Consider the following 27573-nt stretch of genomic DNA (forward strand, 5'->3'; position numbering starts at 1 on the left):
ATTCATTATAACAGTGAATATCCTGAACTTTATAATTGGTAATTGGGGTGTTTTATATGCCATCTGGTGAAGTGTCTTTTTAAAAATATATATTTTATTGATTTTTTTTTTTTTTACAGAGAGGAAGGGGGAGAGGGATAGAGAGCTAGAAACATGGATGAGAGAGAAACATCCACCAGCTGCCTCCTACACACCCCCTACTGGGGATGTGCCCACAACCAAGGTACATGCCCTTGACCGGGATCGAACCCGGGACCTTCCAGTCCACAGGCCGATGCTCTATCCACTGAGCCAAATCAGTTTCGGCATGATGAAGTGCCCTTTTAACCCATCTGCGGCAGCCATTATGGACCACAGAGTGAGGGGAGCATGTAGAGAATATTTCTCGAGTGGGGAGGGGCCTAGAGCTCACACAGCTGCAGAGCACTCCCGGGCTCCCAGCAGGCTAATTTCCCACTTAATCCATTTAGGCACTGAAGTTTCCATAGAGAACATTACACACACACACACCCCTCTCCATGAGCAAATCTGATTTTGAAGCAGAAATTGAGAATAGTATTTATCTAAGTTCTCATCTCTCTCTAATCCATTCTTCATGTTGCTGACTGATGTTTTTCGATGAAATGATCCAGGCCCTTTCACCTTTCCTCTCATCTCGAGCTAAAACTGCCCTGCCCAGACCCTGCCCTCAGCACAAGGACTTCTTCCTCCTTTAGCCGCCTGGCCTTGACCAGTTCCTCTGCCCTGTACACCGCACCCTTCCCGACTCACTCATTAATTCCCGCTGAGGACTTGAGACTGAGATCAACGGCCACTGGAGAGAATACAGCCCACACTTGCAGGACTTAAGTCCGGTCCCCCTTTTAAATGTTCTATCGCTATCACATCCCTGTTTTAACTGTATGGTGATTATTTTATGCTTTTGGCCCTTTTCAAATATCCGCTCCATAAGGCAGGGATTCTGCTCTAGATTTCAGTGTTTCAAATGCCTGGCACAGTGACTGACACCTGATAGATAAAAATATTTCTTTAGGAATCAAGAGAGTGAAGGGACACGTGGATATTCAGGATCACAGCATTCTGGAATAGCCTATCTGGCCTTCATTCCTGGAGGGTCATGGAGGTTAAGGAAAAGTTTACACTACTCAGGCTGCCATAACGAAATACCATAGAGTGGATGGCTTAAACAGCAGACATTCCTCACAGGTCCGGAGGCTGGTAAGTCCAAGATCAAGGTGCTGGCAGATTTGGTTCCTGGTGAGAGGCCTCTTAGTGTGCAGACTTCTCACTGTGCCCTCTCATGGCAGAGAGAACCTCCTGACCTTGTTTACGCCTCATTCTCTCTCAAAGGCCTCGTTTCTAAATACCGTCACATTGAGGGCTTCAGCCTGTTAGTGTTTTGGATGGCACAAACACAGTCCGTAACATACTAGTGAGAGCTAAATGGCTGGTGAGCTCTTGACTTTCCTTTTTAGCACTGGCAGCTCTCCTCTCATCTGAGAAATGTCTAGCTGATTTGAGACCGAAAGAAAAGTTCTTGCATGTGTCAAGACTATATGTACAGGCACTCCATTTTCCTTATCCCTCTGGCACTGTTTGTAAATTGTGGGATTAAGCCAAATGAAGGTGATGAAGAAGGGCAAGAAGAAAGTTTTAATCATCAACAAACCAGTCATGGTTAGTCAGCAGTTACTTGCTGGTACAGAGTACACCACAAAAGGGAAATAAATGCATTTAGTTACAAGGGTCAAGTAATGGGTGGCTTCTGGCTAGAGCTTTCTTTCTCTTGGGTAAAAGGAAGCTTCAAAGTTTTCCTTAATCCTCTTAGTTTTTTGTTTTTTTTTTAAACAATCATTTTAGAAAGAAATGTTTAGGGATTTTGGGTTCCCCACTCCTCACTCCAGTAGGAAAGAGGCATAGAGTTCTAAGTAGGAAAGAATGAGTATGCTTGGGAACTAAAGTCTCTTTGGTAGTTTGTGTGTAAACTGTGAAGGCAAAGAGGAAAGAGGTTAGGTGAGGGCCTGAACGAGGGGATGGAATAGGTGTGAGGTCTTGAGAAAGCCAAGGCAAAGTCCAAGAGGATAAAAAATTGGTGGTTGCGCTTTGGGGCTTTTCCAAGCTCCTGCAGCTCAGGGTCCAGGGACAGGAAAGCATGGCTTTGTATCTGGGGGCAATGCTAACTGTATCCTTAGTAATTTCAATTTGTGCCTGTTATTGTGTATTCTTTATTTGTTTAGCAAATTGGCTACATTTGCTCAGTACTATGAAACTGCCCTTACTTGAAGACACATCATTCTGAGTTATAAGATTCTAGACCTGTGGAAACAGAGCATTGGATGCCTGAGACGCGTTCCTAAGTAAAAATTTAAACCTCTCTTGATGCCCAGTGATTCGAGGCTAGATCAGGTCTGCTCATGTGGTGACTGTCTCAACCCTTGCTCTCCTGTGATATGCTGTGTCCTTCAAGGCACAATGTCTTTGTATCCAGACTAGCGTCTCACATCAGCTCAATGAATCAAAATCTGACCCCGAATGTCATCTTTATCACTATTACTCTCCCTGTTTCAGAGACACTTTTTCTAAGAATTTGTTGCATTTTTTAAATTTATATTTTATTGATTTTTCACAGAGAGGAAGAGAGAGGGATAGTTAGAAACATCGATGAGAATCATCAATCAGCTGCCTCTTGCACACCCCCTACTGGGGATGTGCCTGCAACCAAGGTACATGCCCTTGCCCGGAATCGAACCCGGGACGTTTCAGTCTGCAGGCTGACGCTCTATCCACTGAGCCAAACCAGTCCTGGCAGAATTCGTTGCATTTTTTATTTACGTATTTTTTAAAATATATTTTATTGATTTTTTACAGAGAGGAAGGTAGAGAGAGAGTTAGAAACATCGATGAGAGATAGACATCAACCAGCTGCCTCCTGTACACCTCTCACTGGGGATGTGCCCACAACCAAGGTACATGCCCTTGACCGGAATCGAACCCAGGACCTTTCAGTCTGCAGGCTGACGCTCTATCCACTGAGCCAAACCAGTCCCGGCAGAATTTGTTGCATTTTTTTAAAAAAGATTTATTTTTATTTCAGAGATGAAGCGAGAGAGAAACATCAATGATGAAAGAGAATCATTGATTGGCTGCTCACAACCTGGGCATGTGCCCTGATTGGTAATAAATCATGATCTCCTGGTTCAAAGGTCAACACTCAACCACTGAGCAACACCAGCCAGGCTAAGAATTTGTATTTTAAAAACATCATGGGGAGTGCATAATGTATGATTCCATTCATATGACATTCTGGCAAATCTATGGTGGGGGAAAAACTAGCTGCTTCTGGGAGGGATAGGGAAAGGACTTTCTAGGGTGATGGTAGTACTGTAATTTACGTATTATTGATACAGGTTTAGGTAAGTGTATACATTTGAATAAACTTAGAGGGCATGCCATTAATATTTATGGGCATCAATCATATTGAAAATTTTCAACAAAAGAAAAAAATACTGAACTTTAGTTAACGATATGTATTGCTGAGGATTTTTAGAAGGATGGGTACAGATATCTAATTTATTCAAAATACATAAAAATTAAGATGCATTGCCGAAGCCGGGTTGGCTCAGTGGTAGAGCGTCGGTCTGGGACTGAAGGGTCCCAAATTCGATTCCGGTCAAGGGCATGTACATTGGTTGCGGGCACATCCCCAGTAGGGGTGTGCACGAGGCAGCTGGTCGACGTTTCTCTCTCGTTTCTAGCTCTCTATCTCTCTCCCTGCCTCTGTAAAAAATCAATAAAATATATTTTTAAAAAAATTAAGATGCATTGATGGATGGAGTATTTGATAAGTGATAAAACAAGCATAGTACAATGTTAATGGTTGAATCTTGTAATATAGCTTCAGGGTCGGCAGTGACACATCCACTTCCTGCTGCTGGCAGCCCTATCAAACCTGTTGCTTTCACCTTACTGGTTTGGCTCAGTGGATAGAGCATTGGCCTGCGGACTGAAAGGTCCCAGGTTCGATTCTGGTCAAGGGCATGTACCTTGATTGCAGTCACATCTCCAGTAGGGGGTGTGCAGAAGGCAGCTGATGGATGTTTCTAACTCTCTATCCCTCCCCCTTCCTCTCTGTAAAAAATCAATAAGAATATATATATTTTTAAATAATATTTTTTACAAGTTATTTTTAGGGAACACTGAAAAAAAAGTAGCATGTTCTAATTTATCTACATGAGAACCAATTACTGTATATAGCTTGACAAACGAAAGTAAAATTTTGTCAACTCAACTGTCGTTTTTATTTATATGAATACAATTTTCACTGAATAAAGAATTAATTTATGAAACCCTATAAAACATAATTTATATTGAATGTATAAATGGCCATAACATTAATGAACAGATGTGAATGGATCAGATCTTAGTAATGTGTTTTCAGAGTAAAATGCCAGTTCTGTGTTTAGAACAGCAGCCTTCACAAAAAACTTGCATGTATAGTGGAAGCAAAAGGCGATCCCTGGAAGAGACTGATTTTTTTAATCATATTTTAAAATTTTCCTTTATCTCTGTACATGTTTTATAATGTACAAATAGATCTGTACAATAGTATATGCATATATATATATATATATATATATATATATATATATATATATAATTTAAAAATAATCAAAATTTAGAGTGTATTCTCTAATTTTTCTGATAGGGCTAAGTGAGAAAGTTTAGACTTTCACCAACAAGAACTATCAAATCCCTGGCCTCTGCCACAGTGTTATGCTTAATTCTGGCCTAAAGATGAACACCTAAGCAATTTAAACAAAAGTTTTCAAACTATCGCTAAATGCCACTTTGCCAATCAACTTTTCAAAGAGGTTAGCCACACACAAAAAGTGTGTCAAGTGTTTCAAAGTAGCATTTATTTTTTAAAAGCACATTATGAGGTAGACTTATACTAAAATACTCAGTACATATATTAATAAAAAATTAAAAACCTTAAAATTGTATATAGGTATGTAATTAGATAACAAATTCACCTACAACCATCCATTTGAAAAACTCAAGACAATTCAATTGAAACAAAAACAAAACAAAACAAATAATTCTATTGAAAAGGTGAAAGCCAATTACATGGTTAGAAAGCTTTCCTAATTCTTAAATGGAAAACATTTGATCTTTTAAAAAGTTTGTTGGGAAGGGAGTACTTACGTTTTAATTTAAAATTTTGTAAGTTATTTTATTAAATCATGCACTATGGCCCTAACCAGTTTGGCTCAGTGGATAGAGCGTCAGCCTGCGGACTCAAGGGTCCCAGGTTTGATTCCAGTTAAGGGCATGTACCTTGGTTGTGGGCACATACACAGTAGGGAGTGTGCAGGAAGCAGCTTATTGATGTTTCTCTCTCATCCATGTTTCTAACTCTATCCCTCTCACTCTCTGTAAAAAAAAAAAAAATCAATAAAAAAAATATATATATATATATTTTAAAAATCATGCACTATGGCTAGTTCAGTGAACAAGAAAATATAATTCTTACTAGAAGCCCAGTGTATAAATTTGTGCACCAGTGGAGTCCCTCAGTTTGGCCTGTGAGATTGGGCTGAAACCGGCTCTCTGACATCCCTGGAGGGGCCACAGGCCAGGCTGAGGATCCCCTCTGGTGCACCATCAGGGCCAGGGAGGCACCACAGCAGGGCTCCAGGATGTCTGGCCTCTTACCCAGTCCCAACTGGCCAGACCCCAACAGTAAGCTAAACTTGGAGCATCTGCCCCAGGTGGTCAGTGCACATCATAGCAAACGATTGAGCAGGCTTAGCATACCATTAGCATATTATGCTTTGATTAGTTGGTCAACCGGTTGACCGGACACTTAGCATATTAGGCTTTTATTATATAGGATTATTTTGTTTCCATCATATCAAAATGATAACATCCAAGCCAGGGGAACTACATAACGTATGAGCCCAGTGCACAATAAAAATGTGGGTCCCCTGTTCAAAAAATTAAAAATTTCAAGATGTTTTTAGCCAACCATTAAACCAAGCCTTTTTCAGTGCAGAGCCCTATATGCCTGCAAAGATCACAGGTCCTGCATTGAACTCTGTTTCAGCTGCAGCTATGGAATCTGAAAGCCTTAGTCCCTTAGGTCCCTAGTACTGGACTAAGCATATGGTAGGGATTCAAATGTTTGTTGAATGAAATATTGAGTCTTAAACTTGCAGTATTCCAGATCAATGAGTTTGCATAGTTTTTCTGACCACAGGTATGACTAATGCACACGGGTGTTCACTGTGATAATACATGATGTATTCCTTTAGTGCTGAACAATTCTGGCTTCATGGGAAATTGAGGCCGCATATGGTGAAGGTTCATTTGATTCATTCAACAACCATTAATGAAGCAACTACTCTGTCAGGTCCTGTACAAAAACACAAGAATGAATAAGATAGTCCCTGCCCTCAGGGAGCTTACAGTCTAGCTTAAGAACTACAGCACTTCAGAGCCCAGTGAGAAAACCTCCTGGTGTCTATTGTATAGGGCATTCCAAATTTCCCGAAAATGTGAATCTAAAAGTTACCAGAAAGCACAGTTTGGAAATAGATACAGTGAATTAAAAAAAAAAAAAAATCAAATATTCAATTTTTAAGGTAAAAACCATGAAAAGTGAGGAAGAAACTTAGGAAAGCTGAAGATTCTATTTTAAATACTTTAGACCAGATTTATATTTAACAATTATTTTATTACCTTCAGGTGACATTTTTATTTATAGTGACATTTATTACACATACATATAGGATCTGTGTGTATGTGAGATGTGTTCCTTGGAACTTTTGATAAAACCCATATTACTACCACTAATTCATTTATAACTAAAGAGAGAAGAACACTGGTACATTTGAGACTTTCCTTTTGATAATTATTTCTATTATCATTTGAATGGGAGAAATTCTTAGGAATCATCTTTCGGGTATAAATTTTGGTACAATCTTATTCTGCAATGAGACTAAACTGTGTCTTTGTAACAACATGTGATAATTTAAGCATATATTTTAATAGTTATTTAATGGCATAAAAAATACTATTAAGTCTATCTGAATTTGATTTTCATTGTTTCCCCCCAATATTCTTTTTCTTAGAAGCATGAAAGACCCCTGTGCAAATACAGAGCCTTTGTTGTTGCTTTGCTATTCTTTGGTACATTGCTGTTTGTTCCTTAAATTAGCAACACCCTTTGCTTGAAGTATTATACTTGGTGGCAACTAAAAACAAAACACTAGGCTAGGCCTTTACTGGAAACTTATCCAGAAGGTGATTGTGAACCTGTCCGAAAGTTGGTAAACAACCAAAAGAGCCATCTCAAAGACTGTGTACCCAGAGCTTGTCCAGATCTTCAGACCTAAGCAGGCTTGGTTATCTCATGTCCCAGCTCATAACATGAACACAGCACATTAGAAGGAAGTAGGGACTCTCTTAGAGGCAGACATATTGATAGTGTGGAAGGAGACAGAATAAACTGCTTAGCCAGATATAAAACATTTTTAAATTAAAAACAAAACACCAGCAATCTGAGGCAAACGATTCCATAAACCTCAGGGCTGAGAGAATCACTTTATAATAATTGATATTAACTCATATTTGTTATAGCCCTTTACATTTTATGAATTATTTTAAATACATCAGAGCTCATTGAATATATGTAATGATACATGAATATAACTTTTACTTTTCATCATGAAAAAGTGAATTATACTGAGCATGCTGTTTAAGAAGGCAGGGAGGTATACTAACATATTTGAAAGACATCAAAAAGAATTACAAGTTTTAAGTTTTGGCACTTAAGAGATATGCATTAGTTATCCAACAATTCATATATATGCTTTATGACCAACACAGTTTATTACTTAATGAAATTTCATAGCTCTCTGTCACTGCTGGTTGCTAAATGGGGATGATTGTCATTAGTAAGTTATCAGAATATTTCTCTTACTAAACACAAGCTTAGCAGGTATTTATGGATGCCAATACCATATATTCTGACTAATTGGGAAACATTAGGCTTCTAAAAGATTCTCAGAATATTTTTCCTACACTGCACTTTCTAGCAAACAAAACTTTAATACAATAGTATAATGGGATCTTGGTTCTAGACAGAAATGGGGAACGTGCGATCTACCTTTTCCTTGTTTTTTTCTAAAATTTTTGGTATAGCTTCTTCTCAAGATGTAACAAGCAGAAATGACAAAATATACATGTTCTTTGGGATTCTGAGAAAAATGATCACACACATTTTCAAAAGATTAAAATAGAGATCGTATCTGCTTTAGCCACTTCATTTTCACAATTGAAAATAAGGAACTACTGGGCATTTGATGTTCCTAAACTCATTCAACATAGCATTGCCATAAAGATACTGTTCTGCAGAAAGCTTTTTAAAACCAAAGTATAGTTTATACTACACTTCCCAATAATTATACTATGTAATTATACCAATTATCATGAATAAAAATGACTAAATAAAATTTAGAGTAAAAAACACACTGGATTTTACACTGTAAGTGAAACTGGACCTATTAATTATAAGATGTAATTTCCTCTAATAGTATACCATTCCTGATGACTTTTAATTCCTTAATATCCCTGGTGACTTTTTTATCATGACCATACCTCACAGAGAATGTTCTCTTAGCTGGCTGTTAATTTTAATCTGTGTGGCTCTATTTATTTATTTTTTAACAAGGCTATTTATCCTCTATTTTTCTGGTTACATGTCCTGCTTGAGGTTTTTTAGTTAGGAATGGACTGTGTGTATGCTCTGCAGTTTTAGTATTAATTCTAATGGAAACTGTTAATCTTGTAAGTGTTCTTTTACATAGTGCAGAAGGTAAGCCAGCTCGGTAATAAAGAACTTCAGAGGATGCAAAACAAGTAAATTAACTGGCCAGTATACCATCCTTTACAAACCAAAGGGCACAGTGGTAGGGTAATAAGCACAGGCTTTGGACTAAAACAGACCAGGGTTTGAATCCCAGTAATGCCACTTAGCTCTGTGGATTAAGGCAAATCACTTACATTTTCTGACCCTCCAATTCCTCCAAGTAAATCTGTACTTATCCACCTACCTTGTAAGGTTTCTGTGAGGATTAGTAGTAAAGGATGTCCATTATTTGACATGTGACAGATGCCCTATAGTGGCTAAACAATCATGACTGAGGTTTAGAGCTGGGCAATGTGTGTGCCCATTATCTGACATGGAACTCTCTCCAAAGGGGATGCCATTTATGGAACCTTCTTTTGATTATCAATACAGTCATACTTAGTAGCTTATTTTTAATGTTAACATTTAAGTGTTTTTGCCTCAAAAACTTCCTTTTAAATGTTTTTTTTAAGTTTATGTTAAACCTGTGTTTCCACTGTACTTTGTCATAATTTTTTTGATGACTAAAAAATTTCCAAATTTTAAACATCCATGGTAAATTGATCTAATTTTAAGAATCTGTCCTGGAGCCAATATTGTTCCAAGTGAGGTATAACCTTTATACATGTGAGAATGGCTGTCCGGTTGGTCCTAGTTTCTCCCCCCCCTCCCCCCCAAAAAAAGAAAGTCATTTTCATTCATGTATTTGGGTTGCTCAGACATCTCTATAAGTTGTAAAATACTTTTCTTCATACGGCTGGAATTCTCAGCATCTACTCCCATGCCTTCCTTTTCCGATGTCTTAGCCAGTTGAAGGGTATTCACAATAATACAAATTAAAGACAAAATATAGTGTTCATAGTCATTGTTTTAACAGACAGCATCATACAGTAGAAATTGCCCTGAGCAAGGAATTAGGAGACTTGAATTTGAGTCCTGGCCCTGCCACTAATGTTTTCGGATAACCTTGGGCAAGTCATTTCTCTCATTCCTTAAAAAATGAAATGGATTCCATTTTATGTTATTTTCTACCTCTAAAATTGCTTTCATTTACTCATTATTAAAAAATAATCAAAACACCTTCTGGGAGTTGTGTTAAGCACCTGATGGGTACAAAAGTATGTACTGATGTTGAAGGTAGTGTTTTATAAACAGGGCCATCTGAATAAAGGTTAGTGTTCCTGTTAAAATACAGATTCCCGTCTTCTCCCTGGCAGAATCAGAATCTCCTAAGGTAAGGGCATTTTCTGTATTTTTCACAAGCTCCTCAACGATTATAATGTACCCCAGTGTTTGAGAGCAACTGGCCCAAGAGAATGTGATCAAGAGGGAAGAAGCCAGCATGTGACTTAAGTCACTCTAGCAAACCCCTACCAAACCACGCCGAGTGGAGGAGACTAGAGGAAAGCCCCTTCTCCACCTACGCCCGGCTATCTGCTTTTTACCTGCTGTGCTCCATAACAAAACACAGCGAAAGGTCTCCACATTAGCTCGGTCTTGCCATCCAAGCCACTGACTACCACATTTATGCCAACAGCTTGAAGAAGACTGCCATTCTCTTCTCACTAATGCTAAGAGTTGACCTTGTGCCATTTGGCTCATGAAAGAAATATGAGTACCACCCCAATACTATAACATGTCATCCTGTGTGATTCAAATAATCTGGCAGAGAAAACAGAATATCCGAGCCACATTGTTCTCATCACTCTGTGGTCAGGTCGTGCACTAATCCAATAAATAAATACTCTTCTAAACAACAGAAACAACCAAAGCCCATTCCTTCTCCCCTCTTCCTCCCTAATGCTGTTGACAGGAACAAAATACCAAGTAAGGACACATGCTAGAGATTTTAAAATTCATACAAGTAAAGTAAATTACAAAGAGAGGTGATAATATTTTTTCTAGAATGTCACAACAGAACCCTCTCATGGTGAAAAATATGTATAATTTTAACAGGAAGCTTAAAAGACATTATCTGTGCTCATTATTGAGAAACATAACAGCAACTTTAAAAGGCCAAGTATACTGGTAAGGGAAGATGAAATTTCTTTTTCAACTACCAGTATGCCAACATCAAATGTCTGGGTTTAATTCTAGTGTCACAGATTTCTTCTAACCCAACCAAAACTCCTGCCAAATGTCCACAAAATTCACACCAAAATCAAAAAAGAAAAAAAAAATTCAACAAGAGGTAACATGCAAAATAACCAGAATACCTGGGGTTCAGTGGCACAGATCAGCAGGAGCTGAGGAATGCTGCAAAAGGTGCTGCTGCATAGAGTCTAACTTGGCAATGCCCCTATGATGCTGGACGACCAGGTCCTCAGGTCACAGGTGTGTTCATGGACCCATAAGAATCAGGTCTTGACCCAAACTTTTAACATCTTCTAAAAAGAAAATACTTCACCTAAATTGAAGCAATTTATATGTCAAACACCAGAAGAGTTGCTTATTTTGTTGAGGGTTGTGCCTAAAACTTTGGCTGATACAAAGAAACCCGTCCACTAAGGCACCCTGAGGCAATCTGACAATGTGTTGGGGAGAACTTTGTCGTCAGCACAACATCATTATGAGAGTACAGAGAACGGATCACCCGCAGGGGACTGGCTTCTTTGGGCAAACAGTCAATAAGTTCACTGCACTGTTTGTCAAATCCCAACAATCGAATCCCATAGCCATGTGGGGAAGAAACCATCCGCCCGTCAGGGCTGAAGCAAAGTTCTTTGATATAACCCCTGCCTACATTGGCTTCTTCAATGTAATGGGTCAGGCGGAGAGAACAGCGAGGGGAGACAGGTCGTACCGGAGCTCCTTCTTGGAATTCATAGACACAAGTCCACTAGGGAGAGAAAAGAGGGACAAACCAAAGTCACAGGACCTCATATAGTGCTACAGATATTCTTTAAAAAAAACAAACACCCCCCTCCCCCCCCCCAAAAAAAAAACCAGAATGCTAAAGCCACAGAATTGTAAGAAATCATTTAGATGAATGCTACCCTTCTAGCAATTAATGAACTTGTAGCTCTGTACCCTCTTATCTTCCTTCAAAAGCTAGGGTTATTCTGCACTATGATGCTTTAGTCTTTTATTCAGAGGCCAGTGTGACTTCTGTAGTAGTAATCCCTTTACTGAAAATAACAATTTTGATATTTAAAAATTCAAGGGTTAAGACTGTCAAGCCCTAGAATACCTCCCCTACACATTTCAGTGGCTCTCTTCTCTCCTTTTCCCAGTTGCAGATTCTAGAGCTAGAGAGATTCTTAAAGGACTCCTGCTTTTCTTTTCTTTTTTAAATGTATTTTTTACAGAGAAGGGAGGAGTTAGAAACATCGATGAAACATCAATATGTGCCTCCTGCACACCCCCTACTGGGGATGTGCCCGCAACCAAGGTACATGCCCTTGACTGGAATGGAACCTGGGACCCTTCAGTCCGCAGGCCGACGCTCTATCCATTGAGCCAAACCGGTTAGGGCAGTGGTTGGCAAACTCATTAGTCAACAGAGCCAAATATCAACAGTACAACGATGGAAATTTCTTTTGAGAGCCACATTTTTTAAACTTAAACTTCTTCTAATGCCACTTCTTCAAAATAAGACTCGCCCAGGCCATGGTATTTTGTGGAAGAGCCACACTCAAGGGGCCAAAGAGCCACTTGTGGCTTGCGAGCCGCAGTGTATCAACCACTGGGTCAGGGCAAGGATTCCTGCTTTTCAGAGTGCTGATAATCATGAGGTCATGTAAGACCTTTTCCCCTAGTCTCAGTTTAGTTCCTTTTCCAGTTTCCCCTGTTTTTTAAAAAGATAAAATTATTATACTCAACTGGCTGAGCAAAACCTCACGTTTAGCCAACCTAGCTGAAACATTTCAGTCTTATGTTTACTATTTAAAGAGCTTTTTATGAGAGATAAAGGAGGAAAGAATTTAAAAGGGCACAATCTGAGCTAATCACTGCTTTAAAGTACTCCCAGCTTGCCACCCCCGTCCAGAGGGTTCAAGCACTCAGGCATTTTATGAGTTGGCCCTGCTGAAGGTGGAGTCCTGTGCCCGTACCTCCTGATCGTCAGTGTTGCTTGAGCACCGAAGAAGAGTGGCCCAGCCTTTCGGGTGCAGCTGTAAAGATGTGATGCAGTTTCCACGGTCTCTCTCACCAGGAACTTTAGGGGTTAAGACTTCAAGGCTATTTCGTGGAGAAACTCCTGAGATACAAGAAAATTAGAACGTTGGAGTTGTATTATTGAAGAACTAAGGTAGCTTTTCAAAACTTGATTTTTGGGGGCGTGAATACACAATACAATATACAGATGATGTATTATAGAATTGTACACCTAAAGCCTATGTAATTTTATTAACCAATTCAATAAAAAAGTTAATATTTTAAAAAAATAAGTATTTCTTAAAAAGATTTGATTTCTAGCAGCACAATCTACAATAGCTAGGATTTGGAAACAGCCTAGGTGCCCGTCAGCAGATGATTGGATCAAAAAACTATGGTATATCTACACAATGGAATACTATGCTGCCATAAAAAAGGAATTCTCATCATTTGCATAAACCTGGATGGAATTGGAGAAAATTATGCTGAGTGAAATAAGCCAGTCAATGAAAGAGAAACACCACATGATCTCACTCATTTATGATAACAAGGAACATTATAAACTGATGAACCAAAAGATATAGAGACAGTAAAGCAACAAGCAGACTGTCAAATTACAGCAGTGAGGGGAGGGAGATCTGGGGGAAATAAGAGATGAACCGAAGGACTTGTATACATACATATAAGTACAACCAATGGACACAAAACTCTGGGGAGGGTGTGACAATGGTAAAATATGTACACAGATAATAATTTAATAAAAAAAAAAAAGATTTGGTTTCTATAAAAAAGCTTTGATTTCTGTCAGTCAGCAACTATGCCTTCATTCCTTTGTCTGCATTATGCTACCACATGTAAAAAACAAAACAAAACCCACAGTGCCCTCACTGTACGGAGCTGTGTCTTTGGGGTGAGGATAGGGGGGAAGGGTCTGATTAGAACTAACGAATCCAAGTTCCTATAACAAGAATCACCAGTGACCTAAACCTAATGATTAGTCATAAAACTGACTAGAGGTCCTTTTGATTTGGATTATATCCTTTTTTTTTTTTTTTTAAATATATTTTACTGATTTTTTACAGAGAAGGAGAGAGAGAGATATAGAGCTAGAAACGTCGATGAGAGAGAAACATTGACCAGCTGCCTCCTGCAACACCCCCTACTGGGGACGTGCCGGCAACCAAGGTATTATACATGCCCTTGACTGGAATGGAACCTGGAACCTTTCAGTCCCCAGGCCAATGCTCTTATCAAACCGGTTTCGGCCCCAAATGCAACTTTTCATAGCATAGAACTGCTATGAAGTTTTGTTTTGGTATTTACCAAAGTAACAAGCAAGCTTGTGAACTATTCTTCTTAAATTAAATTGCACTTTTCTCATGGATGGTTTAGTTAATCAATAAATATTTTTTTCAATGGTTATTAAGAGCCTTCGATTGGCCTGGCTGGCATGGTTGAGCATCAACCTATGAACCAGGTCAGTGTGTGATTCCTGGTCAGGGCACATGCCAGGCCAGGTTCAATCCCCAGAGGGGTTTGCAGGAGCAGCCAATCAGTGACTCTCTCATCATTGTTGTTTCTCTCTCCCTCGCCCTTCCTCTCTGAAATCAATTAAAAAAAAAAAAAAAAAAAAGCCTTGGCTTGTTTCCCATAGCCAAGAAGGAGAACAGGCAGCACCTATAAAAGAGGTTTCTGCTACAAATAAAAGAAGAACTGTTATACATCTGGGCATAAATCTCTAAATTTAAGGGGAAGAGTTTTTAACCTTACAGTGAAACATCACAGTCTTCAACATCCAGAAGAAAGTGGATAAAGCTATAGGTTAGGTTAGGAAGGGTGCTCAAACCATTCTACTCACATAAGTAATCATGCAAAACAATTAAGTATGAATTTATCAAGCACTTATAGGGTGAGGCCTCCTAGGGGAAACACAAATTACAAATCTAATGTATAATCCTTTCCAAAAATAGCTAGATAGGAAACATGCTGATCAGCAAAAGTTAACCCTAAATTACAAAAATCTGTATCTGACTACCAATCTACAAAGAGGACAAACAAAAAGTTCTATAAGAGTTTAGATGTGAATTAGTTTGGAGAGGGACGGTACATGAAATTTGCATTGGTAGAAAGCATTTCAATTAGAAAGTGGAAGGGATCAGCTAAGCAGCTAGTTCTGCCAGACTGGCTGCGGGAAAACGGGCAAAAGCACAATGGGGCCAGATTGGGGCTCGCTTTATCCCACCAGCCCTCTGAGTCTGTCATGCATTGCTCAGATAAGGAAATGGCAGAGTAAGAAAGTCTACTGGGCTGAAAACAGATGCCATTCACAAGCACCTGGTAAACATATCTTATATTTATACAGCACTGTTACCTGCATAATTTCATTTAATTTCCATAGTAAACTTGATTGGTATATTTCCCAACCATTTCCTCTCCAAACTACACAAAGCCAGGTCTAGGAAATAAAATCAAAGCTTAAACTCCAACTACAGGCCGAAACGGGTTTGGCTCAGCAGTAGAGCGTCGGTCTGCGGACTGAAAGGTCCCAGGTTCGATTCCAGTCAAGGCCATGTACCTGGGTTGCGGGCACATCTCCAGTAGGGGGTGTGCAAGAGGCAGCTGGTCAATGTTTCTCTCTCATTGACGTTTCTAGCTCTCTATCTCTCTCCCTTCCTCTCTGTAAAAAAATCAATAAAATATAATTAAAAAAAACAAAAACAAAAACAAAAAAACTCCAACTACAATTTAAGCCCAAGATTCTCAAACCCAGAGGCTCTGTTTTTTTAAAAGGATAACCAAGGGGCAAGGAACAGCCTCATCTTTATTGGCTAATTTTATGGAATAAAGTAACCAAAGAAAGCTGTTTGGCAGAATCACTGTTTGCAGGATTATAAAATCCAACTTTTAACCTACCTTCTCTTTGCGAGGCTCGTGACATATGTTTCTCAGAAGATGAATTAGAATCACTATGATGACAAGGTGAACCAGAAACTCTAGGACCAGATGAACTTGATGAAGTAGTCAGATCTTAAAAATACAAAAAGTTCTGACAATACACCTAGCAAAACTCTGGTGATATCTTTTAACTTTTTAATCATCTACTTGAACCATGCTATTAAAATCGATCTGAAATATGGCAAGTACATATCCACTTAAAACTGGCTTATTATAATTAAGATTAAGATATGATAGCTCTCTAAAGTGTTCTATCTAAGGCCTCTTCCCTTTCTAAAATCTTCTATACCAATGACTAGCTTAAGTGAAATATAAATGAAAAACAAAATAAACACAGGAGCATCACTGTTTCTGCATCATTTATGTAATGAAATAGAATAAAAAATATTAGTAAGAGTGAAAACTGAGCTGTTTATCCCATTGTTTAATGTTAGAATAGGTTCCAAACAACAGGCTCATTACCAAGAACATGAACAGATCTTTCTCAAAGCATGCCAAAAACTTCTATTATCATTCTTGAAATTATGTAAATACTATATTTGAAATACAATACGAATTTTACATTGAAATAAAATGAGTATCAGATAGCTGAGTTTGATGTAGTACTCTAAAGAGCAATCTACAACATCACACGTTTCTAGTGGCCCACACTTCTGTGGGAGCTTCTTCTTAAATTAGTTAGTTCCCTTTGATGTTATTAAGTATCAGAATTATCCTTAGAACTCAGAAAACCTAGTTTTTTTAATTACAAAATGCCAACTAGGCCTTTAAATCACTGCTTCTCAGAAAGCCAAAGTTGATTATTAATGTTTAACCAGAAAAAAGAAATCTGAATCCAAAAGGATTATATCCCTTGCTTGCAAATAAATTGGTAAAACCTAACTTTCTACTTTTAGCAATTGGGCAGTTGCAGTACAATGAGAACTACACATTCCCAAAGAAATGGCCCTGTGCACACAGGAGAAAGAATCTAACCATTTGAAGCTAATTTTTTAATGGCATTTTATGAACATTATGTGTTCCAAGTGGGTATGTTCCCAGATCAGCCCTCTTTTTTCCAAAGGTAGATGAAAGGTAGTTTCTATCACATAATGTGGATAAATGATAGTGCCCAGATTTTTCTGAGCCCCAGATGCACTTACGCCCAATGAAGTCAGCAATAGAAGGAACAGGACTTCAGCAAGAGAATGTTTAGACGTCATTAGGTAAGATGCCCTGGCTACCTGTGTCTGAGCATTTGGAAGTCGAGAATACACTAAAGAATTAAAACTAAAATTCCATATTGACTATAACTTAAAAGCTCTATTGGGTTCCAGAAGAACTTAAAAAAATTTGATACTACCTCAGACCATCATTAATTTTTGAGATAGTGATGACTTAGAAATACTGATGAAAGGTTTTCTGGCTAGTATAATGCTATGTCAGAGATACATATAGATCATTATCTTTCCATGAGGAAAAGCTCTCACTGACCTTCCAAAGAATGTCTTTTAATTTCTTCCCTTCTTCCTGCTAACATTCTCAGAATGGAAACATAACATTCCTATGTCTGAGATTCTTTGGAAAATTCTTCGGGGGAGGGGGAGGGGGAAGCTTACCTGAACTTGATGTAGTTCTTCTTGCTCTCAAAATGGGATAGCTGCCTACTTCTAAAGACTTGGTTAAGTCAAGATCATGCAAAATCAAGAGATACCCAGAGGATGTTGAGATCAACATTTTGGAACAATCTGGTGTTAATCTCATTCGCATAAGAAAACGTGTGTGGAAAAATTTCTTATGTGGACACCCATCTTCTGTACACCTATAGAAGAAATCAAACCAACAAAACCTAGTTATCATAAACATAAGGATTTGGTGAAAGTCATGTTTTTGTCCTTCAAACTAGAATTTACAGTCAATCTACAGTACACGATTAGACTTACACATGATAATTCTCTTGCTCACCATTCACTCTTTCATCTCCAATTTTCCTTCTTAGATTATTCTTTCCATATGTGTGTATACACACACACAAACACACACACACACACACACACACACACACACACACAGCATAATATGCTAATTAGATGGGACAGCTGAATGACCAGAGCTACAAGGGTCAAGGCAGCAGCCACAGCAGCTGCAAGGGCCTAGCCCCTTGCACAATTTCATGCATCGGGCCTCTAAAATATATATATATATATTTAAAGACTTTGTTGAAGTAAACTCACTTTTTATTATTCTGAAAATCTTTATTTTAATCTTTTTTAAAATATATATATTTTATTGATTTTTTACACAGAGGAAGGAAGAGGGATAGAGAGCTAGAAATATCAATGAGAAAGAAACATCAACCAGCTGCCTCCTGCACACCCCCTACTGGGGATGTGCCTGCAACCAAGGTATGTGCCCTTGACTGGAATCCAACCTGGGACCCTTGAGTCCGCAGGCTGACTCTGAGTCTACCCACTGAGCCAAACTGGTTTTGGCTTACTCTTCTTTTTGATTAAAAATTTAGCAGAGGGGGTAGGGGAGGCAGGGGGAAGGTCAATGGGGAAAAGAAAGGAGACATATGTACTACTATTTGTAATACTTTAAACAACAGAATAAAATTTAAGCCCTAACTGGTCTGACTTACTCCATAGTTTAGGACATGCTCATTTTTGTACATGTTTTAAGTTTGCTTCAGATGATGTATTGCAGAATTATAAAACATGCCTAATGGATCAAGCTTATTAATAAGATTGAAATATTCTTTAATTCTTACTAATATTTGATCTATTAGTAAATGAAAGAATGGTGTTATTTTCCACTAAGTTGAGAATTCTGACTTTTTTCTTATAATTCAGTTTGATTTTGCTTTTTATAGTTTGAGGCTATGTTATTAGGTATATACAGAATAAGAAGTGAAATAAATCTTTTCATATAGTACCTTTTTATCACTAATAATGCCTTATGCCTTAAACTCTATTTTGTCTATTAATGTAGATATAACTTTTTTTCCCCTCTTATTTGTATTTGCCTATTATTTTTTCCCATCATTTTCTGTGCTTGTCTGGTTTCCAAGCATTCTGTTTGGTTTGGATAGGTCCCTTATAAAGAACAAATAATTGTGTTTTGTTTTATAATCCAATCTATTATTATTTTTTAATGACTTGTCCATAAACATTTATTGTGATTATATATATATGTGTGTGTGTGTGTGTGTGTGTGTGTGTATATATATATATATATATATATATATATATATATATATATAAAATCTGCCTACCATATTTTTATGCTTAATTTTTCAAATACAGTATGTAAAATATATTTTCCACATATATTTCTATCTTTCAATGTGGCTTATGTTTTCTTACTGTATCAAAATTTTAATTATTATTTTGTCATGTCAATTTTTCCCCTTATAGTTTTACCTTTACTGATAAGGCATTTTAATGTGTTCCTCCCATGATAGGAATTATATGATTGCATTGAGAAACATTGAAGTGAGATGAAATATCATCAGTTGCCTCCCAAACATGACCTAACCAGAGATCAAACCTGAAACCTAGGTAGTATGTGCTCTAGCCAGGAATCCAACCTGCAATCTTTTAGTGTACAGGTCAGCAATCCAAACAACTGGGCCACCTGGCCAGGGCTACCTGTTTTTTTTTTAAATGATTTTCCCCATCTTTTCTACCTCTATTGAATTGAGATCATATTTTTTTTAAAATATATTTTATTGATTTATTCACAGAGAGGAAGAGAGAGGGATAGACAGTTAGAAACATCGATGAGAGAGAATCATCGATCAGCTGTCTCTTGCACGCCCCCTACTGGGGATGTGCCCACAACCAGGTACATGCCCTTGACCGGAATCGAACCTTGGACCTTTCAGTCCGCAGGTCGACGCTCTATCCACTGAGCCAAACTGGTCCCGGCTTAATTGATCATATTTTATTAACTTTTATCCTTCTACTAATTTGGAAGTTATCATTTATATTCTTATTCAAATTTTATTTCTAAATTAAAAAAAAAAATTTAACAGGTTTCTCTGTCTTAGTTTAAAGATAATCAGTATGGCCCTAGTTGGTTTGGCTCATGGATAAAGCTTTGCGCTGTGGACTGAAGGGTCCTGGGTTGATTCTGGTCAAGGGCACATGCCCAGGTTATGGGCTCGAACCCCCCAATAGGGAGCATGCAGGAAGCAACCAATTAATGATTCTCTCTGATCATTGTTGTTTCTATCTCTCTACCTCTCCCTTCCTCTCTGAAACCAATAAAAAAATAAAAATAAAAATCTTAAAAAAATAAAGATAATCAATATATAGCTCTATCCCCTACTCAAACAACATGCATAGCTAGAAATCTTTAAGAATATCCCTTTTCTTTTTACATATAACCTTTGAAAGAATATTTCAGAAATGATCCTGATGTACTACTATATTGTTATTTACCATAGCTAGCAACAGATATGTTTAATTATTTCTCAAATCTCAACTCTTTAATCAATTTCTCTGTAAGGAGACATTTTATTAGTGTTCAAAACAGAGGCATCACTGACATTTTAGGTGATATAATTGGTCCATTATGCAAACTGTCCCATGTACTACAGAATGTTTAGAAGCTCTTATCCCTGGTGACTAACTGCCAGTACAAATCCTCTTTTCTTCCATAGTGACACCTAAAATTGTACCACACATTATTTCCAAACATTCTGCTAGGGATCAGTACCACCCCAATTGAGAGACTAACTGCTCTTTAAATGACGAAAGCACAGTGCACAAATGGCCAAGTAAAAACAGATTTAGAATAGGACAGCCTTAGCTGGTTTGGCCCAGCGGATAGAATATCTGCCTGCAGACCAAAGGGCAGGCTCGATTCCGGTCAAGGCTATGTACCTCAGTTGCAGTCTCCTCCCTGATCTGGACCCTGGTCAGGGCGTGTGCAGGAGGCAACTAATCAATGTGTCTCTCTCATATCGATGTTTCTTTTTGTCCTTCCCTCTCTCTTCCAGTTGCTCTAAAAGTCAATGGAAAAATATCCTCGGGTAAGGATTAAAAAAAAAAAGTGGGGGAAAAATAGAATTGAAAACAAAAGAGTGAAAAACATTTCAGTTCAGGAAACTTATCTTATAAACAAATTTTTCATCATTAACTATGCTACTTGGACTTGTTTCCATAGAATTTCTCCAATTTTTTTAGATGCAATATATGACTAAGTGCAAGCAATGAAAGATAGAATCATTTTTTGATTGTTTTTTTCCACACAAAACCAGTTTCTTTCTCCTAAAGATATAAAAGCTGAGACAGAACACTGAATGTTTATCATCTTAAAAAAAATCCTAACATGATCTATTCACAAACCTGTTAGTGTCCCAAATAATGACATTTCCATCAAATCCTGATGTTACTAAGAGTCTTGTATTAGTGTCATATTCGATGTTCTTCACCCAGCTAGTGTGACCATGTAAAGTGCATACTTTGTTGTTCAATTTTCTCAGATCCCATAGTGCTATCGTAGTGTCATCAGAGCAGGTAGCAAACAGCCGATTATCAAGAAATCTACAAAGCAGAAAAGAAAAACTGGTTTATTTAATCTCTTATTTAAGAAATCTTGAGAAACCATATTACCTAATCAAGAATACAAACAAAAAAGGACTACAAACTTACTGTATAAGCCCAATGATTCTGATATACAAATAATAAATATATTGTAATTCATATAATCACAGAGAAAGGAACTGATTTAATGAGGGCCATATTGCAATTTTATCCATTGGCTTTACAATATTGACTTTTATTTGGAAATGAAAATAGGAATAGATGCTTGGAATATAGTTGTAAAGAGAAGAAAAAAACTTTAAAATCCGTATAGGAAACGCAAATGCTGAGAAACAATTTAATAGGAGACAGAAGAGATTTTGAAGACAATTTCCAAGGAAGACATGTTAAACACAAAGGGTTAAAATTATGAGAAACTTTTACTCTGCTACAAGTAACATCTCTTTCTTTTTAGAACACATGTACATGCAAAAATTGCTATTAAAATGCCATAATTTTCATTTATTAATTCAAAGGCATTCTCTAAATAAGCTCACCAAGCACCATTTTATTAGGGCCAGTCAAGATTACAAGATAGAGAATTAAAATACTCTTTTTAATTCAACCTTTTAATTACTTCACACTAATTTTTTAATGCTTAGTGAGAATATTTTTAAAAAATACTTAAGAAATAACAAACATGCCAATCACACTTGAATTTCTGTCTAATTCAACATCGGGATGCTTTCTCTAACATACGCTTTTTGTTGTTGTTGTTAAAAAATATATTTTATTGATTTTTCACAGAGAGGAAGAGAGAAGGATAGTCAGAAACATCAATGGGGGAGAAACATCAATCACCTGCCTCCTGCACACCTCCCACTGGGGATATGCCCACAACCAAGGTACGTGCCCTTGACTAAAATCGAACCTGGTACCCCTCAGTTCGCAGGCCGATACTCCATCCACTAAGCCAAACCAGTCAAGGCTAACATATGCTTTTTCAGATAACTTCCTAAACTCTCAAAAAAGATATAAATTCTGGAGCTTCTTTCAAGATAAAATTACATATAATTATTTTCTATCAGAAATCGACCTCAATATCCACAAACACCACAATGACCTTCCTGAAACTAACATGGTTTTAAAATTTCAGGCCTTTGTTTAGTACTTTAGACTGTTCTGCTACCCGGAACTACCTCCTCCTACCCCTTCACCTGGCTAACATTTGTTTTCTTGTTACTATTCAGCTATCATCCCCTCCATGAAGCCTTCCCTCTCCATCCAGCCTGGGGGAGATCTGTGGATCTTCTAAGCATTCTACCCTTCCATTACAAAGCTTAATATTACAATGTACTGCCATGCTGTCTGCTTGAAGGGAGGGAGAACCTGTCGGCATGATTCATGGTTAGATCTGCAGGACCTAACACACCTGTGCCAGGCACATAATAAACACTCACACAAATATTTATTAAATAGATGAATGAGATAGGCGTTAATTTCCTGGTGGAAAAGACACTATAAATACATGTAAATAATTATACAAGATTGCCGGGACTGGTTTGGCTCAATGGATGGAGCGTCGGCTTGGGGACTGAAGGGTCCCGGGTTCGATTCCGGTCAAGGGCATGTACCTTGGTTGCGGGCATATCCCCGGTGGGGGGTGTGCAGGAGGCAGCTGATCGATGACTCTCTCTCGTCGATGTTTCTAACTCTCTATCTCTCCCTTCCTCTCTGTAAAAAATCAATAAAATATATTTAAAAAAAATAAAAAATAATTATACAAGATAATTGTGTGGAATTAGCAGAGAAAACAAAGTGGTTAGGAAAGACTTCATGGTGGTGTCATTTGAACTGACTTGAAAAGATGAACAGGAACTCCTTATAGAAGCATGTGAGGATGATGTACTCTGAGAGACTTTTAGGAGTGCTGTGTATGAAGAAGTAAAGACAAATAGAGAATATATCATGGATTTATTCTATAACGATTCCCAATAATTATTTAATTATAAATACATGCCCATTGAAAATATTTTTTAATGGAGAAAAAAAATCCAGCACCAAAAATATCTGCTGTTCCTGTATTTCAAACCTAATATCTCATAAATATTTTGCTACCTTATTAAAGTTTTATTGACAAAATCATTTTTAATGGCTGAATAACATTCACCGTATGAATAAACCATAATCTTTTTTCTTTTTAAAACTAAAATGCAATTACTGGATGTTTAGATTGTTTGCAATATTTTACTATTATAAAATACTATGATGGCCCGGCCAGCGAGACTCAGTGGTTGAATGTTGACCTATGAACCAGGAGGTTATGGTTTGATTCCCAATCAGGGCACATGCCCAGGTTGTGGGCTTGATCCCCAGAGTGGGGCATGCATGAGGCAGCCAATCAACAATTCTCTCTCATCATTGATGTGTCTCTCTCTGTCTCCCTCTCTCCCTTCCTTTGTGAAATCAATAACAAAATGTATTTTTTAAAAACCACACTATGACAAATCTTCTAACAGCCAAATATTAGCCACATCCTTAGTTATTTTTCTAAATACATTTCCAGAAAAACTTTACTGCTAAGGAAAAAGGGATATTTTAAAATGTAAGGCTTTTGATACATATAGTCAAATTATCCCCGAAAGAACATACCAATATGTAGTTCCACCAGCAGTGAGGAGAGTCCTTTTCTCCAAACCCTGGCCACACAGATATTTTTAAATTCTGCTTAGTGCTGGAAAAAAAAATCTTCAAAAAGATTGATTTCAGAGAAAGGGGGAGAAAGAGAAAAAAACATCAACAATGAGAGTCATTGAACAGCTGCCTCCTGCACGCCCCCATTGGGGATGTAGCCCACACCTGGGCATGCGCCCTGGCCAGGAATCAGACCCTGACCTCCTAGTTCAGAGTTATCAATGCTCAACCATTGGACCATACCCGCTGGGCAAAAATCATCTTGTTTTAGGTTAAAACTTTTTTTTTTTTAAGATGAACTTTTTCCATATTAATTAGATTTTATATCTTTTGTGAACTGCTATTCATGTTCCTGATTTTCCTTTTGCAATATTATTTTTATTAGTTGAGTGATAAAATCTCTTAATAGTAACAATTATATATCTTAATTTTTCAAATACAGTGTGTTAAGTATAGTAAGAAAACATATAAACCACATGGTGGTTTTAATGTGGTTTATATGTTTATATGTTTTCTTACTAAATCAAAATTTTAATTACTATATTATCAAATAAAAATTTCCCCTTATAGTTTTATCTTTACTGATGAGACATTTTAATGTGTTTCACACATGACAGGAATTATATAATTACAAAAAAACGTAATGACAAAAGGCTACTGAAAGTCAGTCAAACTTTTAAAATAAGTTGATCATCATCATAAGAGTATCTTTATACATTTGAAAATTTAGAGAAAATACATAAAATAGGTATTTTGTTTAACCTAGAGAAAATAATGCACATATGGATTGAAAACCCCAGTGGGATTACATTGCTGTGGGCCACAGTAGTCTACCCTGAAGAATTTAAGGCAAGAAAGTGACATAATTAGATAAGAATTTCAGAAAGATCTCTGAAGTGGCTAGCTTCCAAAACTCTTGGATTTTTATAAAAAATAAAGTGATCAGGTTTTAATTTTTTGTCAATAAGGTTATTGAAAAAATTATTATTGTTACATGAAAGTATATTTTAAAACCAAGAATGAATATAATCTTGAAACAAAGCTAATAATTTTGAATTGAATAAATCTATCTTAATGAAAACTTTAATACTCTGACTTTAGTTTTCTCATTTTTTTTACCTCCAAGTATTACCTGTTAAAAATGTTGGTATTAGAGCCCTATCAGGGGGCTCTGTGGTTAGATCGCTGGCCTGCCAACTGAAGGGTCCTGATTTCAATTCCAGTCATGGGCACAATGCACCTCAGTTGCAGGCTCCATCTGCGATCCCAGTCTAGGAGTGTGCAGGAGGCAACCAATCAATGTCGCCTTTACATCAATATTTCTCTGTCTCTCCCCATCCCTTTCACTCTAAAAATCAATGAATATCCTCTCAAAAAGTATCCTCGGTGAGGATTAACAACAAAAAATTTTGGTATTAGCCCCGACCAGTTGGCTCAGTGGACAGAGCGTCGGTCTGTGGACTGATGGGTCTCAGGTTCCATTCCGGTCAAGGGCATGTACGTTGGTTGCAAATACATCTCCAGTAGGGAATGTGCAGGAGGCAGCTGATCTATGTTTCTCTCTCATCGATGTTTCTAACTCTCAATCCTTTTCCCTTACTCTCTGTAAAAAAATCAATGAAATATATTTTTTAAAAATTTTGGTATTAGATCCCTGGCCGGGTAGCTCAGTTGGTTAGTGTCATTCCCAAAAAGGTTGTGGGTTTAATATCTGATCAGGAATCAACCAATGATTGCATAAATAAGTGGAACAATAAATCAATGTTTCTCTTTTTCTCCTCCTGCCACCTTCCATTCTCTCCAAATCTTATTATTTTTATTTTTTATTTTGGTATTAGAGAAACATAGGTAAAGGAAATAGATAAATTATAGAAAAATAAAAATGTAGGCTAGGAGACTGGTTAAATTATCTACAGTTCTTACCCTAAAGTAAGCAAATGCAGTGAATGTAAAGTTTTAGATAAGTTCTTGGAGTTGTGGTCCAATCCACTCAAATGAACACTCAGTCTAGCCTAATTAGTTAATAGTTGTAATGTGTTTTTAACTCCAACTCCCTAATAAGCAGGAGACACTTCAAACACACACTGAAATCTATGAGTTTCTGAATTATAGAACTTCTCTGTATGTCCCCATCAACCCCCCAACATATGACTATAACAACTCTTGATAAATTGAGATATAGATAAATTGAGGTCTTCTTTATCAGCAGATAACTGGCAAAAAATGACAGCAATTGAAATTGAGTTTTGTTAAACAGGAACCAACATTTCATTGTAAAAGGAAAAGAAAGTGTTGAGTAGTTATTTAAAAGAACTAAAAATCGGCCGGGACCGGTTTAGCTCAATGGATAGAGCGTCGGCTTGGGGACTGAAGGGACCCGGGTTCGATTCCGGTCAAGGGCATGTACCTTGGTTGCGGGCATATCCCCGGTAGGGGGTGTGCAAGAGACAACTGATCGATGACTCTCTCTCATCGATGTTTCTAACTATCTCTCTCCCTTCCTCTCTGTACAAAAATCAATAAAATATATAAAAAAAAATAAAAATAAAAGAACTAAAAATCATGAAAATAATCCTTTCTTACATTTATTTAACCATGTGCAAATTCTTTTTTTTAATGTGAAAATTCTTAGAACAAGAATAAATTTTTTATATAATCTTTACAGCTGAAACCGGTTTGGCTCAGTGGATAGAGCGTCGGTCTGTGAACTGAAAGGTCCCAGGTTCGATTCCGGTCAGGGGCATGTACATTGGTTGCGGGCACATCCCTGGCAGGGGGTGTGCAGGAGGCAGCTGGTCGATGATTCTCTCTCATCGATGTTTCTAGCTATCTATCCCTCTCCATTCCTCTCAGTGAAAAATCAATAAAATATATTTTAAAAAAAGAAAAGAAATATAGAATCTTTACAATGAAATTATGACATCAGAAAATTGCATCTTTACTTCATATTGAGTTTTTAACTATAACCATACAGAGCCTAATTTTCTGTATATATTTTTCCCAAGGGCTTTCTTTAGTCAAGTGAAATACATAATTTTTCAAAGTACCTAGCATGTCATCATTTCTATTATTTTCTTTTCTCTAATTGATAACTAGCCTAACTCGATCAAATCCTCATTTTCCAATGATTTTATATGTAATCAATTCTGTAACATCATTCTCAGGGTTTTGTGAAATTCTACATCCTTTGCAAAATAAGAAATTTCATGTTCCCAGGGATAAGCGGATAAGCACTTATTGATTAGTATATTGTTTGGACTATAACAATCAGGAAAGACCAACAAAGACAGTGGGGAAGAAAAGTAGATTCTTGGCTATCAAAACGGGTACTAGTCTTTTAGCTGTGATATCATGAAGTAAATATTCTTATGATAACCTCAGTTCCCCCTGTAACCACATAATTGGGGG

General features: G+C 37.3%; 1 protein-coding gene across 4 annotated transcripts in view; it reads right to left on the bottom strand.

Moving 5' to 3' along the window:
- Window positions 1-8731: 8731 nt before the first annotated feature.
- Window positions 8732-27573, bottom strand: part of DCAF10 (DDB1 and CUL4 associated factor 10) — a 33502-nt gene continuing 14660 nt past the window's right edge. The window contains exons 3-7 of one of the 4 annotated variants that reach the window (XM_036433315.2): window positions 21295-21492; window positions 17560-17762; window positions 15920-16033; window positions 12964-13109; window positions 8732-11750 (exon numbers count right to left, since the gene is read on the bottom strand). In XM_036433315.2, the coding sequence (XP_036289208.1) occupies window positions 11382-11750; window positions 12964-13109; window positions 15920-16033; window positions 17560-17762; window positions 21295-21492 (1030 nt within the window). In that variant the 3' untranslated portion in view covers window positions 8732-11381. The remainder of the gene's footprint in view (window positions 11751-12963; window positions 13110-15919; window positions 16034-17559; window positions 17763-21294; window positions 21493-27573) is intronic. The other 3 variants (XM_045579991.1, XM_045579990.1, XM_036433316.2) reach the window with 3 other exon arrangements.

The sequence above is a fragment of the Pipistrellus kuhlii genome, unplaced genomic scaffold (assembly GCF_014108245.1).
Source record: "Pipistrellus kuhlii isolate mPipKuh1 unplaced genomic scaffold, mPipKuh1.p scaffold_m20_p_12, whole genome shotgun sequence".
Lineage (NCBI taxonomy): Eukaryota > Metazoa > Chordata > Mammalia > Chiroptera > Vespertilionidae > Pipistrellus > Pipistrellus kuhlii.